This window comes from Podarcis gaigeae (assembly GCF_964106915.1).
Source record: "Podarcis gaigeae genome assembly, chromosome: 8".
Classification (NCBI taxonomy): domain Eukaryota; kingdom Metazoa; phylum Chordata; class Lepidosauria; order Squamata; family Lacertidae; genus Podarcis; species Podarcis gaigeae.
The window spans coordinates 3,032,886-3,056,492 of NC_139684.1; the positions used below are offsets into that span (position 1 = coordinate 3,032,886).

The 23,607-nt window shown below is 45.5% G+C and overlaps 1 protein-coding gene and 1 pseudogene across 2 annotated transcripts; both read left to right on the forward strand.

Moving 5' to 3' along the window:
- Window positions 1–6,095: 6,095 nt before the first annotated feature.
- LOC310851952 (pituitary homeobox 3-like) lies at window positions 6,096–21,059 on the forward strand. The gene is made up of 3 exons (XM_083754618.1): window positions 6,096–6,647; window positions 16,039–16,253; window positions 19,179–21,059. Exons 1-3 carry the CDS (start codon window positions 6,560–6,562, stop codon window positions 19,680–19,682), a joined length of 807 nt encoding a protein of 268 aa, XP_083610744.1. The 5' UTR covers window positions 6,096–6,559; the 3' UTR covers window positions 19,683–21,059.
- On the forward strand, window positions 13,104–14,774 carry LOC310851953 (vacuolar ATPase assembly integral membrane protein VMA21 pseudogene; annotated as a pseudogene). The gene has a single exon. The product of its transcript is annotated as a vacuolar ATPase assembly integral membrane protein VMA21 pseudogene (transcript).
- Window positions 21,060–23,607: the final 2,548 nt, after the last annotated feature.

The window sequence follows — 23,607 nt, forward strand, 5'->3', positions numbered from 1 at the left end:
AGCTGGCGGCTGGCTTGAGTTACGAGGGTCTCCCAGCAATGACAGCCAGCTAATCCCGGCCTCCTTAGCTAGGATTACTGTCCATCATAGTTCATTACCTTGGGGCCCAATCAGAGCCCCTCATCCTCTGGGGCGGGACGAAGAGCACATGTCCACTGGGCAAGAGACACTTGCTGCCCCGAAGACCTGTCATCGCAGCTATAAATAAAGTGACTTGTTTGCAGAAGAGCAAATTTAGCCTGTCCAGAAGGTCAGGGTGGCAGGGAGCCCAGTCTGGCTCCAAATAGCCCTCCATTAAAATGGTTGTCATGCTTGAGTTTCAGGACCAAAGGAGGAGAGAGGCGAGGGCCTTGAAAGGTGGGAAGAGGGCAGAGGGGCAGGAAGGCGCAAAAGCCCCGCAGGGCTCTCTGCCTTCCCTCTCCCTTTGAGCACACGGAGCGCAAGGTTCTCCCTGAGGGGACCCTAAAGGGACTTCTGGGCTGTTCCGTTTCAATTCACTACCAAGCCAAGTTTTAAAGTGCTGGTTGTGACCTTAAGAAGCCCCAAACAGCTTGAGACAAGGTTATCTCCAAGATATAAGAATATAAGAAAAGTCCTGCTGGATCTAATCCAGTAACCTGTTCTGACAGTGGCCTGTGGGAAGCTCACAAGCGTGACCTGAGCACCAGAGCAATCGCCTCTCCGGTGGTTTCTAGCACTTGGCACTCAGAAGCATTATTGCCTCCAACCACAGCCATCGTGGCTCATAACCCTTTCCCCTTTAGTCTGCTTTTCTGTGGTGGCTCCCATTTTGGAGAACGAGTTCCCTTTAGAGATCAGGTGAGCACCACCGATGGCCAGAATGGAGTGGGACTTTCACAGACAGAAACTGAGCATGTCAGTCCCTCCCCGACATACTAACTTCTGACACAGGTGGATATTTTATTTTGTTTTGTTTATATTGAGGAGCATCCCCTCATGTGAGCTCTCTCCCCACAGTCTGAATCAGTGGAGCCCAGAAACAAGTTGGCCTAATAGGAGGGATGGCTCGGTCATCAACAAGGCTTTACCATTTCTTTTGCCAGGAAACTTGGTCAGTTAAAGAGGTATTATATGAAGAAGGACTTTATTTTTTATTATTAACTGTTTTGTATTGTTGACCCAAATCCCCTGACACTCAGAGGCTGCTGCTGCTGCTGCTGCTGTCCCAGCAGATGGGAAAGAAAGGCAAACCTACCTCAATTGCACTTTCTATAAGAATATGTGATCCAGAAAATTCACAATTCTCAGAATTTTGTGATGCAATTCTCCAGCCAAATAATGTGAACGAGAATGTATATATTAGGGGAATGTGGCTAAAATGCATATACAGGGAACTCATTTACACGTCAAAACAAAAAAAATTCCTTCCAGTAGCACCTTAAAGACCAACTAAGTTAGTTCTTGGTTTCGTGTGCGTGCACACTTCTTCAGATACACGTGTTCAATATGTGCACAACCTCACATACGCACATCAGCCCAAACCCAGAAGTGGAAAGAAAGGACAAATATGGCCCTAAAATTGCATAGAAAGACTCCCATGACCTTGGCCTTCTCCAGAATAATGTGCATACGTGGTGTATTGGATCGAGCACGTGGTAGACTTTGACCAGGGAGAGCCAAGTTCACATTCTTGATCTTCCATGAAAGGAGTTGAGTGACCCTGTCACTTTCAGCCTAACCAACCTCATAGGGCTGTTGTGAGAATAAAATAAGGAGAAGCAGCTAAAACTATCAATCACTCCTGAATGCCTCTGAATACCACTTGCTGGAGAGAGCGGGCTCATGTCCTGCTTGTGAGTTCCTCATAGGCATCTAGAAAGTGTTCGAAATTCCCCAGATGCCAGGTGTGTTTTGCTACCGGTAGGGGTCCAGTTGCGACTATGTGGAGATTTCCAGGCGCCAGATTGGCAACTGACGTGGGCGCAGTCCTCCATCATCACATCAAGGAAAGTAAGTGCAGGGCTGAATACAGATCTATTTGACTGTGCTGCAGCCTCTCCACAGGCCACCCAAATGGAACTCACAAACCACAGTTTAAAAACCTCTGCCTTAAAAAGGTAAAGGTACCCCTGCCCGTACGGGCCAGTCTTGACAGACTCTGGGGTTGTGCGCCCATCTCACTCAAGAGGCCAGGGGCCAGCGCTGTCCGGAGACACTTCCGGGTCACGTGGCCAGCGTGACATCGCTGCTCTGGCGAGCCAGAGCCGCACACGGAAACGCCATTTACCTTCCCGCTGGTAAGCAGTCCCTATTTATCTACTTGCACCTGGAGGTGCTTTCGAACTGCTAGGTTGGCAGGCGCTGGGACCGAGCAGCGGGAGCGCACCCCACCGCAGGGATTCGAACCGCCGACCTTTCGATCGGCAAGTCCTAGGCGCTGAGGCTTTAACCCACAGTGCCACCTGCGTCCCAAAAGGTAAAGGTACCCCTGCCCGTACGGGCCAGTCTTGACAGACTCTGGGGTTGTGCGCCCATCTCACTTAAGAGGCCAGGGGCCAGCGCTGTCCGGAGACACTTCCGGGTCACGTGGCCAGCATGACATCGCTGCTCTGGCGATACCATAGTTAATACCATAGTTAATACCATTTCCATTTCCACTGTGTGCGTTTCTCCTTCTTGCATACTGGGACAAGTGAATTGTAACAACAGGGAATAGTCAAGCAGTGTAGTCACAGAATCATATAATCGTAGTGATAGAAGAGATCCTGAGGGTCATCTAGTCCAGCCCCCTAGATTTAAGGTGCCATTTGGTTATATATCTGAGTTTCCAACACTGCATCTCGATGGCCACTGAGAGAAAAGGATGCTGGACTAGATGGGCCATTGGACTGATCCAGTTGGCTCTTCCTGTGTTCTTAGAACCATGTGTACCACCCCGAAATTCTTGAAGTCAGTATGGGGGCACCAACAGATGGGTCACCAGTCTTGCATGCAGAGGATTCCCTTTGCATCTTGTCTTCATACAGAACATGGGTGGAGAGAACCCGTCCCTTAAACATCAGAGCTGGAGCCATTTTCACAAAGGGGTGAAACGTTTCCTAGCAGGCTGGCCTTTCAGCTGTCACAGCTGCCGATGGATTCCAGTCTGTCAAATTCTGCCTTAGCACAGCTGTTGGGAGGAAAAAGAAGGAAGGATGTGTGATGAGAAGCTGCTGAGGCTGTTCAGAGCCAGTGGGGCAGCATGTTTTTAATGCACTGGGAATTTGGAGAAAATGGAAGGACACGGTGACAGATGCTGCAGTGTACAGTTCTGCAGTTTACCGCATGGGGCATCTGCACAGAGACCCCAAGATTCCCAGTCTGAGCTTTGTCTTTATAAAGAAACCAGGTTAAATTGCTGGCATCTCCAGCCAAAAGGATCTCAGGTGGCATCCATGGCTGGAGAAAGCCTATGCCTGAACTCTTTGATCACTGCCAGTCAAGAATACTCAGCTGTAGACCAGTAGTCTACTACTGCATGAGAATAAGGCAGGATCATATGTAGTATGGTTAAAGCATCCTTTCCCATGTTGTTGTACCCACTTGTTCTTTCTCTCCCTATCATTTCTGGTCAAACAAGCTGTTGATGAGTTTTCAAGCTCTACAAAACCCTACAAAGGCTGTTAACAGATAATGGTGGTAGGAGCATATGACCCCTTCTCTCTTGTGCCACCTTCAACACTCTCCAAAAACTGCTTTCCCGATAAGATAGTGCCAATTATCTCCTACAGACCCTTGCTAGAGCCCTAGGAAGTCTGGAAAGGAGATACTTAGAATGGACGAAGATACACCGCAACTCTTTTATGGAAGGCTGATGATAAAGACTACAGAGATGGTGTCAGTGCCATGGATTAAGAGGATTTCAGAAAACCTGAGCTGCCTAGGGGAAAGAGATTCCCAAGTGACTTGCAGAGGCCAGTCTGTCTGAATATCTTGGGAGGAGGAGGAGAAGAAGGAGAAGTGAAGAGCATGTCATTGCCTTCAATCTTTCAACTGAAAGGAAATGTGGAAACCCGACCTTATCCTTAGGATGGCAAAGAAGCAACTATCCCATCTTTCAAGGGCTAATTAGCCGCTGCTGTAGGGGCAGCATCTTATACGTCTTCTGTGTCAGCCTTGCAGAGGATGCCCAGCCTGGACAAAAGAGACAGTCTTTCCAGGCTTCCTGCTTGCCCACCTCCATGTTAGCTGGTGGCATGGGGAGATCTGCCTGATGGTTTGGAAGAGAACTGGATCTGCATCCAATAACCACTAAGCTTCTACTCTCTCCAGCATCTTTGGCCTACATGGTTCCCATTCTTGACTCCACTGCAGTGCTCAATGCAGTGTAAGGTGTTGTGGTATCACAGAACCCAGGCTTTAGGCCAGGGACAGAGAACCTGAAGCCCTCCCAATGTTGTTGGATTGCAGCTCCCATCAGCCTCAGTCAACATAGCCAATGGTTTGGGATGCTGAGTGTTGAAGTCCAACAATTGAATGGAATGAATTGAAAGAGCTGGGGGGTTGGGGTAGGAGACACATAGCTATATTTAAAAGTAGAAAAAACAGTATCATTGTCTGGCTAGGTAACTTCCCAGTTCACAGAAGCTATTTTAAAGGGCCTTCTGCGACAGAAGTGGGAGCTGCCTATAAGCATCAATGACTAAATCAAAGATTTTATGTAGCTTCACTTTTATGTGAGCTTCACTCACCCTCCAAATGCCCCCCCCCCAAAAAAAGAATAAAAAGAAATGCAGGAGGGGCAATTCCAAAATAGGCCAATGAAGACTGAGCACACTCTGTGATGCTAACTAACTATTCAGGAGATGGGAAGGAGGGAAATAGGGATGGAGATGGGGAATGGAATGTAGTGAACAGAAATCTTCCACATTGCACCATTTTTTGTGACAATAGTTAAATGGAATTCCTGTGTCTAGAGATACTATATCTTTGTGTGTCAAAGTTTGAGGACAAATGAGAGGGACTGACCATCCTCCCCAGACCATGGAACTTCATTTCAAAATATTCTTTTTAGGTCCCGTTGAAAATTTGATAGCATGTTACTGCACATTTATCCAAATTCATACCTTTCTTGCAATGTTGCTTATTATACACATTTTTGCAATATATTTCTCGTAATATAAAGGTAAATGTAAAGGACCCCTGGATGGTTAAGTCCAATCAAAGGTGACTATGGGGTGCAGTGTTCATCTTGCTTTTCAGGCCAAGGGAGCCAGCATTTGTCCACAGACAGCTTTCTGGGTCATGTGGCCAGCATGACTAAACCACTTATGGCGGAAGCCGTGATGTGCCCGGAAACACTGTTTACCTATTTATCTACTTGTACTGGTGTGCTTTCAAACTGGTAGGTTGGCAGAAGCTGGGACAGAGCAACAGGCGCTCACCCTGTTGCATGGATTTGAACCACCAGCCTTCTGGTCGGCAAGCCCAAGAAGCTCAGTGGCTTAGATCACAGCGCCACCCGCATCTCATAATATAATGCAGTTTTATATGTTTTCACTGATACATGCATTCTTATGTACACTTTCCCCTAATTTTTGTACACATTTTGTCCCTTGGAGAATTTCTTCATTGCAGAAAATATACCAGTGAGAATTTTGAAGGATAGCTGCATTTCAGTTTGCATAGCATTTTGAAAAAGTGCCTTTCAACACGAACTGAACGGAATTTCTGTCCCATCCTTAAACTAGGTCAGTTTGCATTAAAAATGTGAACCAAGCTGAATGTCTTTCCCCCATCCCTATATTCTGAGCCAGCTGACTGCTCACTGTTGGAAACACAATCCTGGGCTCGATGGACCTTTGATCTCCTCTCACAGGACAGTTCTTCTGTTCTCCCATTAAGTGGTGTCAGAGGCAAGCCACAAGGATGAATGAAACTCCAAATGGGAAATGTAAACAGAGAGACAACTGGTGCCGAAATGGTGCACATTCAGCGTCTCCTCCTCCAATGAGCACAAGCTGAACAAAACATTGGCCTCCCCAGCTGCCATCTTCTCATCCATCCCCACATCCAGCTTCCCCAGCCCGCTGTGGAGACCATGCCTGATTGGCACCTGGTTAGATTGCACTCAGCTGTCCCTGATATTTGACACACACACACACACACACACACCCTTCCTGCCGCGCTAAAGAACACGCCAGCCCTGGGAAAGAGAAATAAACATGTGAGAGAGGGGAGGTGGGTTGAAAAACAGCAGCGCCCTGGGAGCAAAATAGCCCCTAAGAAGTTGCAAACCTCTTTGGTGGGAGGAAGAGTCAGACCTTAAGACAGTCCTGGCGGAGGAAGGCTAAGCCTTTAGAATATGGCTAACGGGGCTCCATGAAGGAGATCCCTGGACAGAGGTTCACAACCAGTAAGGATTTTGATTTCAAAGAGCCAGTGGGAAGGGATTCCGTAGCCTGGACGGCCTCTTCCATGCTCATCTCCCATCAGCACAGCAAAACAGACGCATCAGGCTCTGCCAGCCAGAGAGATTTTGTGGAGTAGGAGGCATCGTGGTTCTGCTTCCAAGCAGTGGGGCTTGAACAGAGGGACCTGTCTTTGCACCTTTGGGAGTATGTCAACATTGCTGCAAGCTGCAGATGGGACCACCGATGGGATACCACCGAGAGCTCTGGCTGGGACACCCAGCACAGAGAGTGGAGGTAAGGCATGGAATCAAAGAAACCTGCATTCTTGGGGGCTCCCAAGCCATTGGTTCGGGGAGTGGTGGTGCCTCTGAAAGTAATCCTTTAGTTAGCACAGATGAGCAACATCATAAATTTGCAGCAGGCTGGAGGCAAGTAAAGGGAACTGAAAAAAGAATGAGAAAGAGGTATCCATACTGTGCACACCTACTTATTTCATTCCACTGTCACTTCTGGTTGCACAACCTATCTGGCAGGCTTCTTATACCACCTGGAACCCTGCAAAGCCTGGGTGCCAGTGGTGAAACCTGGGTGAGTGTGTACATGCATATAGCAATGGTGATCCCTCTTTCAGTTCTCTTGAGAAAAGTAGCATTTCTTTCCAGCCTCATCCAAACTCCTGCCCACATAATCAGAGCAGCAAAGGGGGGAATTAGTTTCCACTTTCTCAATACATGGTTGGAGTCTAGAACAGAGATTCCAGACGGTGTTAGCAACTGCAATTAAAGAACCAGGGAGCCAGAACTTTTATGGATTAAGTAATCTAGGATTCAAGAATGGGAGGCCAAGAATAAATGCTGAAAATATATGGGATTGTGGCAAAGAAACAGAGTTAAGTGAGGGAAGAACAGCAAATCAGGACAATATTTTGAAATGGACAGCGGGAACACCACAGATCCTTAAAATCTGATCTATATTTGGGCCCAGTTGCTGGTGTGACCATCTTCCTTCAGATCTGCATGCTTTCTGGAGTAGTATTAATAGATAATTGTTTTTCTGTTTATAATCTCTTGATCTGAGATATTTTCTAATCCTTCATTTGCTTCAACTTCAAGCCATGCAAGAGTAATTGGAAGCAGAAAGGGCAAGTATGCCCTGCAGAGATTTGACCTAATTCAGACAGTTTATACTCTTCTGTACTCCAGTACTGCATGTGGTGGGAGGCAAAGTAATATTAGCAAGAATGTCAAGCCCTTGCCCCAAACAGCTTACAATTTAAATGTTGACAGCATCCCAAACACAGGTGCTCTTGGCTCACAGAGGCCTTGCACATGTCACAACATGGCACATGTCCCCCCGTTTGTGCCAGTGGAAGAGGCTTTTAAAAATGATGCCTCCTGTGAAAAGGCAGACTGGAATTAAAGGTCTGTCCCTTTCTCCTTCCAGAGCATGGGGTCACCCACTGAAGTTGACAGGCAGGCAACAGATTCAGGATATACTTTTTCACAAGAAAGCTATTAAACATGATAGCTAAGTGGAACCTCCCTGTTCAGAAGCACTGTATCTCTGGGTACCAAGTGTTGAGATAAGTAAGAGGGGGTAGATGTTGTCTTCATGCCCTCCTTGCAAGCTTCTCAGAAATTACCCAGATTGACATACAAGATAGCGCTTTGTTCTACTCAGTCAGAGCAGGTATCTTAGAGAGCTGTGTGAAAAAGATATAGTGTACTTTCAATTACAATAATGATTAAGGAATTTATAGAGGCTGACCAATAACATAATTATTTGAGTGGCTCACAAAGATAAAACTATAAATTTCAATATGAATTATAAGAACAATTGCAGCACTTTTTTTATATACAATCAGTGTGATAGAAATTCAGATTTTAAAATCTTGGGAGAACAAAGAGGCCTTCAGCTGGCACTGAGCCTCTCCAGTGTACCTGGAGTGTCACTGATGAGAAAGGCCCTCTCCCTAATAAGGATTGGGAGCAATTTGATTCAGCGCCTAATTCTCACTTTCTGAAACAATCCCTGAACTGAAACACAACCATTCCTTTAAAAATTCACACTTCTCTTAGTTTTGAAATGCAATTCTCCAGCCGAGTAATATGTGCAAAAATGTATATACTCAGGTGAACTGTGCATAAAAATGCATACATTAGTGAAAATTACTGAAAAGTGCAGTATAACTTGGAAAACTCCTTTGCAAAAATGTGTCTACTAGGCAAGATTGTGTGCAAAAATCTGTGCAGTAGAAATTCAAAAATGCTGATTAATTTTCACGAGTGTTTTGTTTTTTTTAAAGACAACCCTGCAAACCAATATGGTAACGTGAAGAACTCAATTTGAGAGAAACTGAAACTGTCAGATTTGCCGATCTCTTCTCCTGAGTAGCCACTCACCTCACAGAGGCAGGAAGTGGACAGGAGCCAGTGAAAATCTTAGTATATTAGCCTGTCCTTTAGCCTGAAACTGGCCAGTTAACTCTAGCTGAGAACATCAGCGTCCCAGAGGTGAATGACAAACAAATTGTCTCAGGACAGCCTGTCCTGGGTTAATCGCGCCTGCTTTGCAGTAACACCTGACCCTGCAATTCAGTCTATGCAAGTACCCAGGATTAGCTTAGGTTAAAGGAGAAAGTTATTAAACTCCTGTTTATCATTATTTCCTGTTATGCTCATAAACACTTCCAGCGTCTTGGACAGAATAAGCAATTGTAGGTGCTTGTCAGCCAAGCTTGACACTGCCAGGGCAGCTGGCACACAGGGGCAGATTTGAAATGCCATGAAAGGGTCGGAAATGGTGTCAAGCTTTTTTTCTTGATGTGCAATAATATTTCTACCAATGGGCAAGGTGGTGGAGGTGATGGGAAGGGAGACACTTGGCTTTTCTGCCTCAGGACCAACCTCCCCAGCCACACCGAAGAGAGGGATCAAATTCGGACTGGAGCAGCGCAGGCCTCTCCTGCTTCCATATAATGAAGCTGATCAGACTAGCAACAGCTGAACCTTGTTTTAGGATCGTTTCCTTCACAAAAACTGAGGACATTTGGCGAGCTTAGGGGGCACAGGGGAGCCTGTGTGGCACACAAAAATTCTGCCATCAAGCACTTTGTTGCCACTCTTCCCACCCTTCACATCCACCACATGAAGTAGCTGCCTCACTCTGCCTAATGTGAGGGCCAGCCCAGAGTCTTAACCACATCATTTCCCCAAATAATCCCTTCCTAAAGCTGTTGGTAGCCTGCAGCATATGTACAAATGGTCAGATACCTGTATAATATCTGTATCCTCCCCCCATCCGCTCTACAAGGCTGAAAGCTATTGAGAATGATTATTTTAGATCTGGAAGCAGGACACCCTCTCTCCCCTGTGCTGCTGCTGCTTCACTTACAGGTATAAAAAACCAAGCAGCTGTATACAGTGCTTTGATGTAAAAAGAAAGAATCTTTGCTACATCTTTGGGCTGTTCCTGACAATGTAATTTAGAGAGAGGTAAAACTTGGATGCAGGGGGCGCTGTGGGTTAAACCACTGTGCCACTTGGGCTTGCTGATTGGAAGGTTGGCAGTTCAAATCCCCGCGATGGGGTGAGCTCCTGTTGCTCACCTAGCAGTTGGAAAGCACGTCAAGTGCAAGTAGATAAATAGGTACCACTTCGGCAGGAAGGTAAACGCCGTTTCCGTGCGCTGCTCTGGTTCGCCAGAAGCTGCTTAGTCATGCTGGCCACATGACCTGGAAAAACTGTCTGCGGACAAACATTGGCTCCCTCGGTCTATAGAGCAAATGAGCGCACAACCCCAGACTGGACCTAACGGTCAGGGGTACCTTTACCTTTTAAGTATTGTTTGAGGAGGAGCTGGTGGCTGCTGCTCCCCATCACAGCCAGCCCCACACAAATGTGTAAGAGCCTGTGTAAGAGGGCACACCTAGCAGAGGCCAAGGGACAAGACCAGGGGTAGGCAACCCAAGGCCTGTGGGCCCCAATCGCCTTCTCAATCTGGCCCACGGACGGTCCGGGAATCAGCGTGTTTTTACATGAGTAGAATGTGTGCTTTTATTTAAAAGGCACCTCTGGGTTATTTGTGGGGCATAGGAATTCGTTCATTCCCCCCCCCCAAAAAAAAATATATATATATATAGTCTGGCCCACGACATGGTCTGAGGGACAGTGGACTGGCACATGGCTGAAAAGGGTTGCTGACCCCTGGATAAGACCCATGCCTTGTACAGAAAACGCCTCCGTTTCAGTCTGCACCATTTTCTCCAGGCAGGGTCTCCTCAAAATCCAGTAGACCTTCTTTCAGCTATTATAGACAATGCTCTGTTAGATGGACTCAGTGGTTTGCCTTTGGGTAAAGCAGCTGCCTCTCTCATCTCTGGGAAGGGCTGAAGCTCATAGGAACACAACACCAGGACCACCAAGGAGGTGAAAGAGAACCCCGGAGAGTCACTCCACAGGCCAGGTGCAGGCAGACTTCAGGCCTATAGGATCTCCCTTGTGTCCACCAACAGGGCCAGCTCTTCTGTTAGGTCCCTGTTAGGATGCGGAGCAGGGTGTGGAGCAGAGGCGTTGGCAGACAGAGCGGCATGTGCCAGGCGGACTGGTCTGCTGTGGTGGGAAATGCTGTCCTGTCACCAGGGCTGAAGCAAGATTCAGCTGCTAGTCCACTTGACTTTGATACTTGGACTGGGAGGTTCAGGCTGACATCTCCACTGTACACCTTCAGGCGCCAGGCGAAAACATCCCTCTTCAACCTGGCCTTGGGCTAGGGGTTATGGTGTGCGCAAGGAAGGGTTACTGGTTCTGTTCTATTCTTGCTTTTATTTGGTATTTTGTGTTTCTTATCTTGTATTTTTATGTTGTGAACTGCTCTCAGGTCTATGGATGAAGGGCAGTATACAAATTTAATAAACAAATAAAAATAAAATGGGGAGTACAAATCTAGAGCTGAGTTTCTACAGATTTGAACACAAAACTGTCCAGCACAGCTGCTAAGGTTGCTAAGGCAACCCATTAATATTCTTCTTTTACAGGAAACAAAATGACAGAGAAACATTTAAAAAAAAAAACTTGCTATTTTACTTGTTATTGTTAACTTTGGGGTATCAAATTACCCAGATCTACCTTCTGCTCACTTCAGTTATAGGAGCTATATGAGCCGGCCAAAAGGTAAAAGATAGCTTCCTATATTCCTAACAGCAGGCAGGTAAATAAGAACTTGAAAAGAGCGTCTGCTGGATCAGGCCAATGGCTCACCTAGTACAGCATCCTGTGCGCTATTGGCGCACCTGCCCCTCCCAGCAAGTGACATTCAGAGAACATTGTGGCTGTTGGCCACTGATAGCCTTCTCCTCCTCCATGCACAAGTCTATGCCTCTTTTAAAGCCATTCATGCTTGGTGGTCATCACTGCCTCCTGTGCTGCATGAAATGCGAAACCCTCCTGAAATAATAACGTTTTATTTTATTTAAGGGATTTTTTTTTTTTTAGAATGGCTCAATAGGCCCCAGAAATTCTTTAATGAAAGAACATCTCTCCCCCCCCCCCCCAATATAATCATACTTACTAAATGGATACTTGATTCAAAATTTGTATCTTACTTTTTTTTCTTTTTCTTTTGCAAGCCTTGACATTTTAAAACATGTGTTTCATGGAAGAGGTATAAGGGAAGGACAACCTACTTACACTGTTACACAAATCCACATTGATCAAATACTTTAATCAACTTTAGAGTCGCGGGAAAAGTTCATTTCTTGTATTCCACAAACATCCATAGAAGATTTGAACAATGAGGCATTTTAATTAGTAATCCAAAAATAAATCAGACCTACTTATGGATTTCAGATTGTTGTAAGCACTGTGTTTGTATCCCCTTGTAAAAACCTGCACTTTCAGACAGTTTTGGACAAAACTGCAGTTTGTGGTCACCTATGGCCCACGTGTTACTGGTTATTCAGATCAGTGACACATTCTTGAAGCTGGTTATAAGAAGAAATGTGTTAATTGGCCCAAAGGGTACGAATGAGATTATTAAGGTTGCTTCTGCTCTGGCCCTTTCTCTGGAATGATAGATGTATGTTATGGTTACACCAGGTTGCTACAGTTTTAAGGGTCTGTTTGCAGGTTCAGCCCACTGCATAACTTCCCTTTCAGTGTGGCTGGTGGATTAGTGAAACCGTATTTACTCGAGTCTAATGTGCCGTCGAATCTAACTGACATCTGAATCTAACAGGTATCTGAAGAAGTGCGCATGCGCATGAAAGCTCATACCAATAACAAACTTAGTTGGTCTCTAAGGAGCTACTGGAAGGATTTTTTTTTAATTTTGTATCGAATCTAACGCGCACCTGTTTTCAGAACCTTGAAACCAAAAAAAAAAAAAAAAAAAAGCATTTGCTGGCGAATGTAAATGTGCCATTGAATCAAATGCACACCTGAATTTTCACTATGTAATTTGGCCAAAAAAGATGAGCATTAGATTCAAGTAAATATGGTTAATTGTCCTTAATCACTCAGGGGAAAGTGAACACTCTCTCTTTCTCCTTTGTATGTGAAATAGCTTATTTTCCTACAAAATAAATAAAAGGGGAAATCCATCAAGGTAACCAGTAATGAAAAGGGAACAGTAACTGATTCACCAAGGGGGAATCCATTACTGATTTCCCCCGCCCTCAGCGATACTGGCCTTGGAAGCAGTGGAACAGCGAGGGAGCGCTTGCTAGAAGGGCCGTTCCTCGGTCACGTGACCGGCGGCCGCGGGGGAGGCCGGGAAGGGCGGGCGTCAGCTGACGTGGCCGCTCTCGGCGCGCGCAGCTCCTCCGCTTCCCTTCTCCGTCATGGACGCCAAGGCCGCCCGGCCCGAGCCCCGCTTCGAGGCCAACTTGGCCTCGACCCTCAAGACGCTGCTCTTCTTCACCACGCTGATGATCCTGCTGCCCATCGGGCTCTACTTCTTCTCCAAGGCCTACCTCTTCGAGGGGCTCCTGGGCATGTCCACCCGGGACGGCTACTTCTACAGCGCCGTGCTGGCCGTGCTGGCCGTGCACACCGTGCTGGCGCTCTTCGTCTACGCGGCCTGGAACGAGGGCGCGCGGCAGGGGCGCGCGGCCAAGCGGGACTGAGAGGCGGCGGCCCGCCAAGCCCCCGAGGGCCACGGCTCGCCCGCGCTTTGCACCCTTCCCCCCATTCCAGCAGCCTTTGTCGTTTTTAAATTGCCGCTCTGCCTTCTAGTCACAGGTACGTAGCCGTCTTGGTCTGCCGTAGTCGAAACAAAAGGGAGAAATTCCTTCGAGTAGCACCTTAGAGATCAGCTCAGTTCGTTGTTGGTATGAGCTTTCGTGTGCTTGCAGACTTCTTCGGATACCAGGGAGCTTCATGAGCCTCAGGACCTGGCAGAGTTGGGAAGACTTAGAAGGAGCCTCGACAGGAGGACGGATCCCGGAATCGGTTTCCACAATCTATCTGCAGAATGCTGCTCGGAAACGTTTGCTTGCATAGTAACCTGCCTGGAACTGTTTTGAAATGAACAAGAGAATTTGTCAAGTTGAACATGAAGGATTTGAGAGCTTCGCCAGCAGAGTCTGGACCAAAAATGGTTGAAGTTCGTGTGAAAGAGACTTTATTCCTGTGTTTTTTGGATTGGGGGGGGTTCCAACTTCAGGAGCCTTGACTGACAGTATTCTGCCTACAATTCATGGTTAAACAGTCACGTGATAATTACACTGATAATTACAAGTTTTCTGCCTTGCCACCAATGTCTGTTTAACATTATTTGTTGTAGAATTATGGGGGAAATCACCACTTTTATGGTGGCAGCACTACAGTACACCAAAAAAAAAAACTTCTTTATTTCACTGGAACCTGCTATACAGGATTCAGCACACAAGCCCAGCTGAAATGCACCAATGTGCAGCTAACTTGGGTTAGCTGTTTCAGTAGCTAATGTGAAGTCCTGCGCAAGGACAAATTTTTCCTTCAGGTGAAATTAACTTTCACAACTTTCCTGAATCTTGAATATTTTATCATCACCCTTCTAAGGTTTTATATACTCTGTTTTTAAATCCTAAGATAAGGCATAAATCCTGGGACTGAAAATGTTTACAAATGAGAACCTTCTACTTGTGTTACTATAAAGCACTAGGAATAAAGGAATGTTTTAAAATGTAAGGATGTAGAATAGTGACAGTGTCTTAAGGGGATCTGTAAATAAGTTTTACGCTTTTTAAAGGAGGAGGAATCTAATGTTGGGCAACTTGCTGCTGCTTTATCTGAACTGCAAATTTATTTTGTACTGTATTGTGTTGAAATTTCTCTTTCCTTCCCTTATCTATGGAATTGATGTATTGTGAACCTTTTTGATAAAACGTAAGCATATAGCATAAAAATAAAAAATAAATAAAAGGTATTTCCTTCTCAATAAGCTTTATAGGACGGTTTTGTTTAGCGCTATTTTTCTGGGGTACTCAAGGATGCACAATAAGTACTGTCGCCTCTTTTTCCCCAAATGTTAAAAGTGTGGCATTGTACAACTTTATGGTGAGTACCATCAACTTTTTTCCCTTTTTTTAAAAAAAGCACTGGTTTTGCCTGTGGGTGTGTTCAGCGTACAATTTGGGGGGGGCAGTGCAGCATTGTAAAGTATTGTGTCGAACTATAATTTTTATAGTGCAGAAAGTCAATGCCACAGCTGTGCTAAAAGGTTCCAGGGTGGAAAGTTACTCCAAGTTATCCAGTTGAGCAATAAAAAATTGTTTGTAATGTTTGAAGTAAGCAAAATTAGCCTCATTGTAGGTACCTCTACAGATCTTTCCCCTAGAGAACATAGCAATTATTTATTTAGAAAAATACTTTAGACTGCTTCTTAAACTAAATAGATGTATTCAACAGTGCTTTGTTTTTGGTTGTTGGGGGGGAGTTTCTTGGTTTTTTGTTTTTTGAAGTTTTCACAGTAAAAGAAGCAAATTAATCTACAGGAAATAAACAGAAGAAAGAAACTAAAGAAAGAAGAAACTGAAGAAAAAACTACAAGATCCTCCCTCATCACTATAACTTAGCTTTTATCCCCTGCAGAGGAAAGTGTGCCTTCCCCACTCTCACCTGGGCTCATCATTCTCTTCCCACAGCCTCCCACCCCAGGAGATCTCCCATGACCTGCCTCTCACACAGGGTCTAAACTGTCCTTCCCCTTCATCTGAGAGAAAAGTAAGGAGAGAAAAAAGAGAAAGAAATAGATAAAAGGAAACTACCTGTCAGTTGTGTATACAATATTTCTTAAAAATAGTCAAATGCTCAATCTAGGTTATTCAGTTAGAAATCCCTTTACTGGTCATTGTTTTCCCAGCTGTCCAGTGCTCTTCAGTTCGTTTACTTTTTTCAGTGCAGAAAGTTGTGCTGTTTAGCTTATTTTTGTTGTTGTTTTGTTAAGAGTGTTCTAGAGAAGATGGTTGTTTTACTGATGATTTGTCAATAGGATTTGTGTTGTAATTATGTTGTTCTGTTATTGTCATGTGAGCTGTGTGAGTGAAAAGTGGCAAAGGAATATAATAAATGAAATCAGGGTGATGTACAATAAAATCTGTGAATGCAAAAAGCATGAAATACCATAAAATCAATACAGAAGGCAGGTAGTGAGCTTGATGCCCACTGTACATGCTGACATCTCCCATGTTCCTGGTTCTTTACAGGAGAGAATGGTGAGGTTTCTCAGTGCAAGTCTTCAGATTCCAGCGGTGAGGAGGAGGCCAACGTGGGGAAGAAGAAGCCACGTAGGCAGAGGACTCATTTCACCAGCCAGCAACTCCAGGAGCTGGAGGCCACGTTTCAACGGAATCGCTACCCAGACATGACCACCAGGGAGGAGATTGCAGGCTGGACCAATCTGACGGAGCCCAGGATTAGGGTGAGTGGAGAGCTGTGTTGAGACAGGCAGCAAGTGTAATTAGAGATGCAAAGGCTGGGGTGGGGGGTCAGAAAAAAGCAACACCCCATTCCCCCCCAAGCCTTGTCTCTCATTTTTCCAATTGAAAAACTGAAAATTTGGGGGGACATGAAATATTGTCTCTCTTACAATAAGTGAAATGCTAATGCACAATTATTGCATCAGCAACATGCTGCAGAATACGTCTGCAAAAAACAAACGCACACCAGACCGGAGGGGCCTCTAGAAATTGCTGGGGCAGGGCCGGAGTGAGGTGAGGGCAATGCAGTTGCACTAATGGGAGCACCAAGTTGGCAGCTGTGGCGCTTCTGCTGGTGTAGGCAGCTTTTAGTCACTCAGAATGTGTGGTGTGAATATTGTCTCCCATAAAAAGTTACAGCATTAGAGAATAATAATTCATGCTATCCTGTAGGCATCATATTTCAATGGTGGTCCAACCTCAGGCATGCTTGGAGGAAACAGATTACTTGGATCCATTCCAGTGGCTTCAGCACTTGCCAGGTCACTGAAACTGCCTTGGCTACCCTGGTTGATGGCATTTGTCGAGAGAGAGACAAAGGCAGTGTGACCCTGCTCATTCTCCTTGGCCCACCAGCGGCTTTTGATACTGCTGACCATAGTGTCCCCCTGGAGCACCTCTGGGAGGTGGCGATTGGAGGCACACTGCTTCAGTGGTTCCACTTCTACCTCCAGGGCCATTTCCAGCAAATAGCTATGGGAAGCTGCTGTTCAGCACCAAGGGAACTGATCTGTAGTGTCCTGCAGGGTTCCATATTTCCTTACCTGCTATTCAACATCTATATGAAGCAGCTGGGAACTATCATCAGGAGATTTGGAGTGAGATGTCAGATAAATGGATGACATCCAGCTCTATCTCTCTGTCCCATCTGAACTGGGAGAGGCAGTGATGGAATGAATGTGGGCCCATAAACTGAAGCTGAATTCTGAAGAGAAAGGTGTTGTGTGTCCCAGGTTCTCACACCTGGGAGATGGAGTTGCGCACTCTTGAAATGAGCAGGTCTGTGCACTGTGCTCCTGGGTTCAACTCTGTCCCTGGAGGTTCAGATGGCTTCAGTGGCTAGGAGTGCCTTATTCCAGCTCTGCCTGATCTACCGACTATGATGCCTATTGGATAGAAATGTCTCGGCCACGGTATTCCATGCTCTGGTAACTTCCAGACTGGATTATTGAAGATGACTCAAACTTCAATCAGTCCAAAATGCTGAGGTTCCATTTAGAGCTCACAGATTCCTGTTTAAAAACAGTTGCATTAGTTGCCAGTTCATTTTCAGGCCCAGTTTATGGTGTTCACATTAGTGTTTAAATCCCTAAATGACTAAGCCTTGAGTCCTATCAGGAAAAAAGGTAGGGTATAAATGAATAAATAAAAATATATATAAATACTTGTACAGTGGTACCTTGGTTCTCAAACTTGATCCGTTCTGGAAGTCGGTTCCAAAAAGTTCTAAAACCAAGGTGTGCTTTTCCCATAGAAAGTAATGCAAAATGGATTAATCTGTTCCAGACTTTTAAAAACAACCCCCAAAACAGCAATTTAACATGAATCTTACTATCTAACGAGGCCATTGATCCATAAAATGAAAGCAATAAACAATGTACTGCAGTCACACAATCAGTCAATCGATCAGTAGCTGAACTGGGTTCCACAGAGTTACAAAAACAAAACAAAAAAGCCGCGAAAACACAAACACAAAATAAATAGCAAAAACAGACAGACCTCAGCGTAACATTCAAAACAAAAGTGTGGCACTCAAATCAGAAGCGTAACACTCAAAATGGAGCATGTTTGGCTTCTGAAAAAAGTTCGTAAACCGGAACACTCACTTCTGGGTTTGCAGTGTTTGGGTTCCAAGTTGTTTAAGTACCATTGTGTTTGAGAACCAAGGTACCACTGTATACTGCAGTTTCATAAAACATATCAAAGTGGTTTTCGACAATTCCATAGGCACAATCTTTTGACAGTCTCTCTCCGGATCACTCCCGGATCTCGGGGGGGGGGGGGGGTTACACTTTAGCCTAAACCGACTCTTATCCTCCAGCAAAATTAGTTGTACTGTCCAATCGCGAAAATAATGATTTTTCTTCCAAAAAAGCAAAGATGTTTCTCTCAACTTTAGTTATCTGGTCCTTGCTTTAGATTATCTACAAGACGGGGGGGGGGGCGGACTTCCTTTTTACCCCTCCCCCGATCGTACCGAATTTAAAAGAAAAAAAATTCCCTTTTAAGTCCAATTTCCTTGTTACTCACGGGTTGTTGCTTTTAGTCCGAATGTTTAAAGGAAAAAGTCAGCGCTCTTCATCCATGGCATGCGGCTTCGCTCAGCAGGGGAAGCATAAGACTCTCAGCACCGCGCCGCTCCCCGTCCCCCGTTCCGAAGCCTTTAAAAAGGCTCCTTTGCAGGTCAGGGGGGCGCTAATGGTGCCCGCCGAGTCACCACGTCCACAGGCATCCACACCTGTGGTTTTTAAGGGTCCCCGTGTCGCCGGTGCGGCAGAACCCGATCCCTACTGAGCCGATCCCCTCTGGAGCTCGGAGGGAATCCGCCATTAGATGTTGGCACTAACCCGGAAGTCTCTCAATGTAAACTTGTAAATGTATTTTATCCTAAAATGCACATTCATAAGGCATTTTTGTATGTTTTTGAGCCACAAATAATACCACAAAATCTAGAGAAGTACTAAATCTGAACAATAATTTTGTATTGGCCAGTTTATTTGTTTGAGGAACAAATTAAGTCAGTTTGATTAAAAATGTGGACAAAAGGAAATTCTTAATCAGTTCACTCAGCCACTGAATTTTACGGACCACTGCATTGGAGAGTAGAATTTTCCTTTCTGCTTCTTTCTTCCTTTTTCTCCCTCAAGGTTTGGTTTAAGAATCGCAGAGCCAAGTGGCGGAAAAAGGAGCGTCACCAGCAAACAGAGCTCTGTAAAGGGCCGTTCAGCTCCCAGCTCAACGTCTTGACAAGGAACCCGTATGAGGACCTTTACCCGACCTACGCCTACAGTACCTGGGCTCCCAAGGGGCTGCATGCCAACCCCATCCATAGCAAAGGGTTCCAGCTCTTCAACTCCATGAACATCAATTCCTTTCCACCCCAAGGTGTGTTCCCAGCAGCTTCAGCAGCCTCCACATCTGGCGTTCCATCTCTGGAAACCTTCAACAGCCTGGCAAGCCCTTCTGGGCCTCCCAGTTCACCGTATGGACCGAGTGCCTCACAATTCTTGTACAGAGACCCCTGCAACTCAAGCCTGGCTGGTTTGAGACTCAGAGCAAAGCAGCCACAGGCCCCCCTCAACTATGGTTCTCCTCAAAATCCAGCCTTGGGGCCCAGCTCCAGCCACTACAATTTGGACAGGCCAGTGTGATGTTGGGGCCCAAAAGAAGGATAGCCTGACGTGTTTCCTTAGAGCTCTTACTGGCAGTGGTTTCCGGGAAGGGTTTGCCTCCATAGTTTCTCTGCAAGGGGTGAACAGGATTCACCAGCCCTGGAAAGACGAGCACGTCTAGCCTCTTTCAATCTGGATATTGCCAAATAACCACCTTTCATAAGACTTTTCACACAGTCACCTTTCATGGAGACAGTGCCTTCTCTGAAACTCCAGATCCTGAAAGCTACAAACTGCCAATGTTATTCTGGTTTAATGTGAACCAAGTTGTGTCAGATGCCCAATGTGTTTTTATTTCTTTAGTAGGAGGCCAGAGAAGGTGAATGGCAGGACTTTGCTCAGGCATATAGTACTGTTAAAGGGGGGAGCTCATCTGTTATGACCAAAAGTAGAACCCCAAATGAGGAGTGATGAGGGAACAGAGGAAAAGCAAATCTGAGAAAGCCAGTAGGATACTTGGGGTTGTGTTGGTTTACTGTTCTGATCCAGTCAGGTCAATTTCACCCAATCCATTAACTCATTGAAGCCTCAGATAGTCATTCCCAAACTGGACTGCCTCTCAGTCATTGGAGCAGGAAACATTTGATCTCTGGGTTGTGGGTTCAAGGCCAAGGTTGGGCGAAAGATTCCTGAGTTGCAGGGGGTTGGGCTAGGTGGCCCTGGCGGTCCTCTACAATTCTAGGATTCGAAGGTTGAGGGGACTCTGGGCAAAATGATGGCGCTCCCTTTCACCACATATGCCTACATTGGGGGCTCTTTTACTATTAGAAATATGTACTGGGGGGCGGTTTCCTGAAACATCTTGGTTCACCTCCTCCCAATGCCCTTGAAGTTGAGTTGTTCCAGGGCACTATAGAGGAATAAAATGACCACAAAATATGGTAACACTGGGGTTGCTGTGTTTCTGTGGCAGTGGTCTTTTTTGGGAAGGAGATGCTTTCCTCACACTCAGCCTCTTCCATTGATCGGTTTGGAGGGTCCCTCAGCAGCTTCAGGACCTCAGCACTTGCTGAAACCCATGCTACCTCTCCCCCTTGAGATTATTTATATCCAAAATGTTTTGAAGATTTGGCCAAATTTAACATTTCTTGTTTTCATTATCAAAAGGGGGAAAACCATCTCTCTGCAAAGCTAGGAGGGTAGGCCATTGCAGCCTTCCACCAAACAGCCACAACACCTCCACCCTCATGTATGTCCTATAAGCTAATCACTGCCTGATTGCCCTGAACTACTCAGGATTGCTTGGAGGGAATTTTCTAGAGGTGGTATGTAAGGATAGGGGGGAAATTTGATTCAATTTGAAGTTAAAGGCAAAGCTGTCTAATTCACACTGTTTAATAAATATATGAACCAAAACACAGTTGTCCTTTGAAATTCATGCTTCTCCAGATTTTACAATGCAGATCTTCAGCCAAATACAAAAATGCACATAGTAAAGCATGCAGAAAAATGTGTGCATTGGTGAAAATAACACAAAAAGCATTATGTTAGGGGATATTACTTTTCAAACTAGTGTATAATAACATAAAATTGCATGTGAATATTAGGATAAATTTGCACTAAAATGCTGGTGAATTTTCATGTGGGCTTATTTTTTAAGAATCTCAAACTGATGTGGAAATGTGGAGAAGTGGATTTAAGACTGGAAAAACGAAAAAATAAGGGAACCTGAAGCTGACAGTTTTGCCCTCTCCTGATAGTGTCCCCCTGCGCTCACTATATTAGTTTGCATGGGAGAAGGAAAACCCATTCAGCATAAACCTTCCCAGGCTACTTTTGCCCAAGCCTTTCCAGCCCCTCCCCTGTCCATTGTCATCAGGGGGATGAACCCCTTCAGACTGCTCATGCTTTCCTTATAGTCACTGACCCGTTTTGACAGTGGCACGGCTATAATGGATAAATAGATTTCCTTCTTCCTCCTCCTCCTGTTCTTTTCCTTTGTGAAGTTTTTTATTAAGTTTTCCAAAATTTCACACATACATTTCAATACATAATAGCCCCCCGACTTCCCACCCCCATTTCCATGGTGTTTCTGTTTCTCTCCCTGTGCTGTACCCTGTCATCTCCTGTTGTTGTTTTTTCCCTTAGAACATGTGTTGATAGGGTCTAATCGTGACCAGGTGGCCTTCCACACGCTGGATGCAACTTTGAGAAATGGCCTGAATAAAGAGTCTTGGAAAACTTTGTATCCATACAAATATGCATGAGGTTTGCCCGTTTTATCATACTGTGATAAAGACTGCCTGAGTGCCATGTGATGCCCTGTCAATAAAACTTTTTTTTAATTTCACAAATCTATCTAATTCTTACTTTTTGAACCGCTGCCCTATTATCTGGATTTAGCTCTTGCAGAGCCGCTGCCAGTGAATATAGGCCAACCTCTGCATATCTGCTGCTCTCCAGATGTAGTGAACTTCTTATCCCACCATCCCTGACTTTTGGTCATGTTAGCTGGGTCTGATAATAGATGTAGTCTGAAACATCAGAGACAGATACCAGGTTGGCAAAGGCTGATGTAGACAATACAGGGAGAGATAATGTACCTTGGCCTAAGACAGCTTCCTTGGGTACCTAAAGGTCTCTGGCATATGACAAGTCATGAAAAAACTCCCTAAAATCAAATTAAGCTTTTCCCTATTCAGATGCTTGCCAAAAAAGCTTGTAAATACCAAGCCAGTTCTGAAGTCGCCCATGGCTAGTTTCAGCAAAAGGGACTTTCTAGTTCCCATAATCTTCAGGAGAGCTTTAAAAAATACTCCGAATATCCTTTCTATTTTGAAGATTGCTCTTGAAGACTGCCTGGAGGTCCGTGTTTCATGTGTTTTGTGGAGCTATCCCTGAAGCAAGGAGAGTAAGCGGAATCAGTGCACATCGATCCCTCTTGCCCTCCTGGCTTCAGCGAAAGCAAGCCTAATGGCTTTCCCCCCACCTCCCGCAAGAGCCGTGCGCTCTTTAAAGGGAGCGTGGCTCTTGGGGGCTCTTCTGGGAGGTGGGGGAAGGGACAGAGCTGTGTGCTCTGTGCCTTCCCCCACCTCCCGCAAAAGCCAGAGATAGCCACATGAAGCCTCCACAGGGCAGCGGCATGAAGGCTCCCTGCTGCCCCGCAGAGGCTCCGCACCACTAAGGCAGAAGCTAGAACAGCGAGAGGGAGCGCAGCGCAGCACTCCCTCTCACTGTTCTGGCTTCTGGGATAACCTTGCAGCCTGCATTCGCTCCATAGGACGCACTTCCCCTTACTTTGAGTATCTTCAAAGCCCATGACACCTTTGGTAAAGGCTGTTCCCTAACTGGAGTGCTCGCAGGCAAGGGTTTCCCAATTGTTACATTTTTTAAGATTTGCCTTGAGGCAGTCTTTAAACCTCTTTTGTTGACCACCAGCATTACACTTTCCATTTTTAAGTTTGGAATAGAGTAGTTGCTTTGGAAGACGATAATCAGGCATCCGCACAACATGACCAGTCCAACGAAGTTGATGTTGAAGAATCATTGCTTCAACACTGGTGATCTTTGCTTCTTCCAGTACACTGCAACTGTATTAGTTTGCCTGTCTTCCCAAGTGATGTGTAAAAATTTTCGGAGACACCGTTGATGGAATCTTTTGAGGACTTAGAGATGGCGTTTATAAGTGGTCTACCTGTACAAGCATACAGTAAGGTTCGTAGTACAATAGCATTGTAAACAAGCATTTTGGTTTCCCTGCGACTGTCTTGCTCTTCAAACACACTGCACTTCAATCGGGAGAAAGCTGCACTCGCAGAGCTCAGGCGATGCTGGATTTCGGCATCAATGTTGGCCCTTGTGGAAAGATAACTGCCCAGGTAGGAGAAGTGATCAACATTTTCCAATGTTACACCATTGAGCTAGATTTGTGGCGCTGCACAAGAAAGGCCAGTGCAGTACATCC